A 7,069-nucleotide genomic window follows, 5' to 3' on the forward strand; every position below is an offset into this window, starting at 1 on the left:
TAAATCATTGGAGCTGGCCCATTCCCATCTTTAATCTTACTAATGCCCAAAAATTTTACTTCCATCATTTTATTTAAATCCAAAAAGTGTCTGGGTGTACATGTGTAGATTTTACTTTGCATAGTTAGTTACTTACATATTTCATGAGTTTCTTGGTTCATGGTTTCTTCTTTCACCTTACTTCTCTCTTCCCATCCATTTTTCTTCTTGATGAATTTTATCACTTTGTAGTTCTTTAAGCACACACGTGAGTCATAACTTTCTTTAATCTTTGCATGCTTGAAAATATCTATGCTTTTACTCTTGAGCAACTGTTTGATTTTCTATATACTTCTGGGGTGATAGCTATTTTATCTCTGTATTTTGGCAGAGGCTAGGACCCAAATTATGTGTATATAGATACAAATTATATATTTCAAAGTACAATATGTATTACTTCAATGTCAGAATTTAAAATGTATTATTTTTATGAAAAGAGTAGGTTTAATAATGAATTGATTAAAGGAAAATAATTAGCAAGGCAAAAATTATTTGACATTACTGGAAAAACCTAAGTATGAGAAACACCTTTTAAGCCATCCCAAATCCCTTCCTCCCTCACTCCCTCAGCAGCAAGCTGCCCTGCCAAGGCCTTTGTGTGAATCAGCTAGCTGGACTCTATGTTGCAAACCTGAAAAAGGCAAAAGTTTAGACCTTCTCTTTCTACAGTCTTTTGCAGAATTCCCGGACACTTTGCGAAAGTGCTACCTTTAATAGTTTCAATTTAGGGAAGTGGTAAGTGCAGGATCGATTTTAAAAGGAAGAAACTAGAAACAGCTGGCCACAGAGGAGGGAACATCTGAGATGCTTTTGGAATCCCTGAGGGGCGAACTCCCATTGGCAGACACAACTGAACCTTTGCTCCATCGATTTGATTTTCAGAGCTCCATTCTCCTTACTCCCATCTGTTCTTCCAAGAGCTTACAGTTCAAATGCAGCTCACAAGCCCCTCCCCAGCCCACCCTCTTAGCACTATTAAGTGAATCAGTGAGTGAAAACCTAATACCACATCTCCCCTGACACAGCATTATGCTAAACTCGATACCCAGTCTTAAGCATTTCCTGTCAAAAGCCCATATGCTCCTGTTACTGGACTGCACTTGTTTAGAGGCAAAGTCTAGCAGATGCCCAGAACACATACAGAGTCAGACTGAATTGGAGGCTCCACTCTCTTTGAGCTAGTTTGCCAGTAGTCAAGTCAGAAGGGAGGGCAATCTGTCTCCCAGTTCCCAGACCTCTGGACTCCAGGGGAATACTGACTTCTCTTTAAACCTCATCCACAAACAGCAGGAGATTGGAAAACATTTTTGAAAATGAGAACATCTTAGGACATTCTTAGGACAGAGGAAAATGGGCACATTCATATACTGCTGAAAGGTATATAAATTCCCTTTCCAGAAAATAGTCAGGTACTGGGACTTCTCTGGTGGTCCAGTGGTTAAGAATCCACCTTTCAATGCAGGAGACATGGGTTTGATCCCTGATCGGAAACTGAGATTCCACAAGCTGCAGAGCACTGGGCCTTCACGCTGCAACTACTGAGCCCACCACACCACAGTGAAAGATCCCACGTTACGCGACTAAGACCTGATGCAGCTATATAAATAAATATTTTTTAGAAAAAGAAAGTAGGTAATATTTAAAAATACATATCTTTGTCTCCCAGCTTTTGTAATACTTTGAGAGAATCCAGTGTACAAGGACAAATGTATTCAAGGATATTTACAGAACAGTTATTTGTAATAGCAAAATGCTGGGAACAACTTCATTCATCAGTAGAGAATCATGAAAAACTGTAATATCCATGCTATATAATATTTTGTAGCTCCAAAAATAGAGAGATGGGTATGTGTTGAACTGGATAAATGTCCATGAACTAAGAGGAGAAAAAGTACTAAGTGGGAAAAAGCAAGCTAGAGAGTAGTATGTAAAATATCATCCAATTACTCATTTTAAAAAGAAAAACTGCATAGACAGATATGTAAATACACATGCACACACACACATGAAGGAAGAAACATGTATGCATATATGTAAAAACCTGGAAAAATATCCCCACACACAAAATTAACATCTGAATAGTCTGAAGGAAAGGAATTATAGGGAGGATAAGGAAAACTATTACCTTTTAAAATATTTCTTGTTTTATCTGACTTGTAATAGGCATACATTATTTTTATAATGCAAAAATATAAGATTGTTTTCATCAAGCACAAAATACCCTGAGTCTAAAATATATATAGCTTAAATAATATTATCAACTCCATTATTCTTAGATTGAGTTTAAATCTTCAATTTAGTCATTCACCACTTCACCCAATGGGCACTGCATCGAGTCAATCTATAAATGGTAACACCTGACTTGAATCAGGCACTGTGCTATATTCTAGGATACAGCAGGGAACAAAACAGACAGACACTGCCTTCATGGAACTTACAGTCTGCAAGGCAGAGTAGACATTAAACCAGTAAGTGAAAGTGTTAGTGTTAGTCGCTCAGTTGTGTCCAACTCTTTGTGACCCCATGGACTGCAGCCCTCCAGGCTCCTCTGTCCCTGGCATTCTCCAGTCGAGAATACTGGAGTGGATAGCCATTTCCTTCTGCAGGAGATCTTCCTGACCCAGGGATTGAACCCAGGTCTCCTGAATTGCAGGCAGATTCTTAACCATCTGAGCCACCCGGGAAGCCTAAGCTAGTAAAGCATATACATAAATTGTGACCAGGGCTACAAGCCAGAAATACGGGATACTGTGAGAGAATTATTGGGTGGGTGTGGGGCTGTTTGGACTGTGTGACCAAGGAAAGTCTCTCTGAGGACATATATAAACTGAGACCCAAAGGTTGGGATGTAAACCAAGAGTTTGCCAAGAGATGGGATGAGCATCTGACCACCTCCATGGTGGATGGGGTGGGAGTGGGAGTTGTTTGTAGGAAGCATCTGTAGCAGGACGGGACTGACATAGAAGGAACAAGAAGTCCAGAGGGTCTGCAACCTCCTAATCAAAGGAAGGTAGAATGGCAAGAGGTCGTAAAGGAGGGTTAGATACCACAGGGCTACACATGCTGTGAGGAGTTTGACTTCTGTTGTAAAGTACACACAGGGACTTTTCTGGAAGTCCAGTGGCTATGACTCTGCGCTCCCAATGCAGGGGACCGGGGTTCCATTCCTGTTAGAGGCATTAGATCCCACATGCCACAGCTAAGACCTGGCATGGCCAAATAAATTCTTAAAATATAATAATAAAGTATACAGAAAAAGTTAATACAGACAACTGCTGTGATGGGATTTATGTTATGAGGCAGACACTGAAGAGCCAGTGATACAGCTCCCAACTCTGAGGATCCCAGTCAAATGATGGAGACATTTAAACAAGGAACTGTGCTATGTGATGCTATGGTGTATGGTGCTATGGCGTGTGGTGCTATGGCATGCGGTGCTATGGCGTGTGGTGCTATGGCACATGGGGCTATGGCGTGTGGTGCTATGGCGTGTGGTGCTACGGCGTGTGGTGCTATGATGTATGGTGCTATGGCGTGTGGGGCTATGGCGTGTGGTGCTATGGCGTGTGGTGCTATGATGTATGGTGCTATGGCGTGTGGGGCTATGGTGTGTGGGACTGTGGTGTGTGGTGCTATGCTGCATGGGGCTATGGCGTGTGGTGCTATGGCGTGTGGTGCTATGATGTATGGTGCTATGGCGTGTGGGGCTATGGCGTGTGGTGCTATGGCGTGTGGTGCTATGGCATGTGGTGCTATGATGTATGGTGCTATGGCGTGTGGGGCTATGGTGTGTGGTGCTATGATGTATGGTGCTATGGCGTGTGGTGCTATGGCGTGTGGTGCTATGATGCGTGGTGCTATGATGTATGGTGCTATGGCATGTGGTGCTATGGCGTGTGGTGCTATGATGCGTGGTGCTATGATGTATGGTGCTATGGCGTGTGGTGCTATGGCGTGTGGTGCTATGATGCATGGTGCTATGGTGCATGGGGCTATGGCATGTGGTGCTATGGGGTGTGGTGCTATGATGTATGGTGCTATGGCCTGTGGGGCTATGGTGTGTGGTGCTATGGCGCATGGGGCTATGGTGTGTGGTGCTATGATGTATGGTGCTATGGCGTGTGGTGCTATGGCGTGTGGTGCTATGATGCGTGGTGCTATGGTGCATGGGGCTATGGCATGTGGTGCTATGGGGTGTGGTGCTATGATGTATGGTGCTATGGCCTGTGGGGCTATGGTGTGTGGTGCTATGGCGCATGGGGCTATGGCCTGTGGGGCTATGGTGTGTGGTGCTATGGCGCATGGGGCTATGGCGTGTGGTGCTATGATGTGTGGTGCTATGGCGTGTGGTGCTATGGCGTGTGGTGCTATGATGTATGGTGCTATGGCGTGTGGTGCTTTGGCGTGTGGTGCTACGATGTATGGTGCTATGGTGTGTGGTGCTATGGCGTGTGGTGCTATGATGTATGGTGCTATGGCGTGTGGTGCTATGGCGTGTGGTGCTATGGTGTATGGTGCTATGGCGTGTGGTGCTATGGTGTATGGGGCTATGGCGTGTGGTGCTATGATGTATGGTGCTATGGCGTGTGGTGCTATGGCTGTGTGGGGCTAAGATGTGTGGGTGCTAAGGTGTATCGGTGTGCTATGCGCAATGATGGTGCAATGGGTGTCATGGTGCTATGGCGTGTAGGTGACTTGTGATGTATGGTGCTATGGCGTGTGGGGCTATGGTGTGTGATGCTATGGCGTGTGGTGCTATGGTGTATGGGGCTATGGCGTGTGGTGCTATGATGTATGGTGCTATGGCGTGTGGTGCTATGATGTATGGTGCTATGGTGTGTGGTGCTATGGCGTGTGGGGCTATGGCATGTGGTGCTATGGTGTGTGGTGCTATGGCGTGTGGGGCTATGGCGTGTGGTGCTATGGCATGAGGGGCTCTGACATGTAGTTCTATGGTGTGTGATGCAATGGTATACAGTGCTAAGGTGTGTGGTGCTAAGAGGAAGCAAAGAGGAGGAAAGAACTGCTTCTGCCTGGGAGAACTCAGAAAGGTGCCAACAAAGAGGTGATATTTGATATGGGTTTTAAAGAATAATTAAGAGTTCACCTGGCTGGGGCCAAGAAGGATAAGGATGCGAGTCAGGCAGAACACTGCAGACAAAACAGTGCATAAAGATATGGATGCTTACATAAGAAGAACTTTGAGGGAAATGATCTACATTTCATATAGCTAGAGAATATGGTACAGATGAAAACAGAAACAGGAGGGAGGCGGGAGGCAGGACTTTTGTGTGTAATCCTATTTGGGGGAATTTACCCTATAGGACATATGGGTTTTAAAACAGACATGTGTAATGATCAATTTTTATAACCATAAACTACATTTCAATCCACCACTTCATGAAACTCTAACTGTGCCAAAAGAGAAGATGTCATAATTTTTTTAATTGGATTTACTGTCACGTGGTAAATGTGTGTTTATGAGAAGCTGCCAAACAATTTTTCAGAGTATTTGCATAATTTTTAATTCCCAGCAAGTATGAGAGTTCCATGGACTCCACTTCCTTGCCAACACTTGGTATTGTCACTCTTTGTAATTTTTGTCCTTTTCATGGTGTATAGACATATCCCATTTTAATTAATATTGAGCATCATTTCATATGAATTTTGCCCATTCAGATATTTTCTTTTGTAATATACCTGTTCAAGACTTTACCCATTTTTAATTGGAGTGTTCATTGTTTTATTATTAATGTGTAGGAGTCCTTAATATATTCTGGATTCTTTTATTTCACATTAGGTCTAATTCCACACAGAAGAATGAAAAGAAAAATGAAATAGAAAATGAAGAAGTAGAAGAGAATATATATGTCTAGAATGCATATATCTATGTCTGCCAATTTGCTGGGTAGACTTCACTTATTATTTAATTTTGTACTATAGCAGACCTTGTAAATCAGGTGTCATCAGTCTCATTGAATAAATGGGGAAACTGGATCTCAGAGCACTTGAGAGACTGGGCCAAGATTACCCAACTAGAATGTCACAGAATCCAGGCTGCTAGAATCCATATATCGACCCCTTGGGTGTTAAAAGGCTACGTCTACAGATGAACCTCAACTCTCTCAAGATCCTAGGGTCAGTGGGGTTAACAGAACCTCTGTGAGCCCCTCTGTAAAGAAAGCCATTGATTCCCAAGTCCAAGCTTTAACAGGAGGATATTAATCTGGTAATGGCCCTTTCAAATGAGGCCCATGTCCATCATCTTTCACCGAGGGACCACGTCTCCATCTGTACTGCCTTTCAAGGAGCTGCACATCAATGCCTGTTACTCCATCTGTGAATTCCCTGCCCTGAGGAAGTGGCCTCTAGTAGACCAGAGCTTCTCTCCTTGCCATTAGCAGTAATAGGTGTCTGCAATCACATCCATGGAGGGAATCAGCCAGTCTTGGCCAACACATGAGCCTCCTGCGTGCTGTGTGGGAGCTGGAAGGGAAAAGCTCCGATCAGATGCAACAGATGAGGAACTGATGATAAAGTCCTTTTCTTAAAACACAAATATAACCACATTCATCCTCATGTTTAATGGCTGCTCATCAGCTACAGGGGCTTCCCTGGTAGCTCAGCAGTAAAGAATCCACCTGCCAGTACAGGAGATGCAGGTTCGATCCCTGGGTCGGGAGGATCCCCTGGAGAAGGAAATGGAAATCCACTCTAGCATTCTTGCTTTGAAGTCTTTTTCATCTACTTTGAGAAATCTGTCCATTTCCATTGCTATCACTTGCAATGCTTAGTGTTTGACAGGCAACCCTTTTGCATATATTGTGGTAAAAATATGTAGCATAGCATCATCTCTTATAGATGTCTCTCTTTTTCGAGACTATAAAGGCACTTGGTCCTAGCTTTGCCAGTAAATATAGAATCGCTGTTATCCCGCCAATGAATATTTGCTTCACTAATTTAAGGTCTACCTCCTACTGTTCTGTTTCCATGCCATTCTGTAGAGATAACAACTTTTCAACTGAATACC

At 43.5% G+C, this 7,069-nt stretch overlaps 1 protein-coding gene across 1 annotated transcript; it reads left to right on the plus strand.

Annotated features, from left to right (window-relative positions):
- Positions 1-3,508: 3,508 nt before the first annotated feature.
- On the plus strand, positions 3,509-4,651 carry LOC139038517 (keratin-associated protein 5-4-like). The gene has a single exon (XM_070477505.1). It carries the CDS (start codon positions 3,509-3,511, stop codon positions 4,649-4,651), a length of 1,143 nt encoding a protein of 380 aa, XP_070333606.1.
- Positions 4,652-7,069: the final 2,418 nt, after the last annotated feature.

The sequence above is a fragment of the Odocoileus virginianus genome, chromosome 15, assembly GCF_023699985.2.
Source record: "Odocoileus virginianus isolate 20LAN1187 ecotype Illinois chromosome 15, Ovbor_1.2, whole genome shotgun sequence".
In the NCBI taxonomy this organism is placed as follows: domain Eukaryota; kingdom Metazoa; phylum Chordata; class Mammalia; order Artiodactyla; family Cervidae; genus Odocoileus; species Odocoileus virginianus.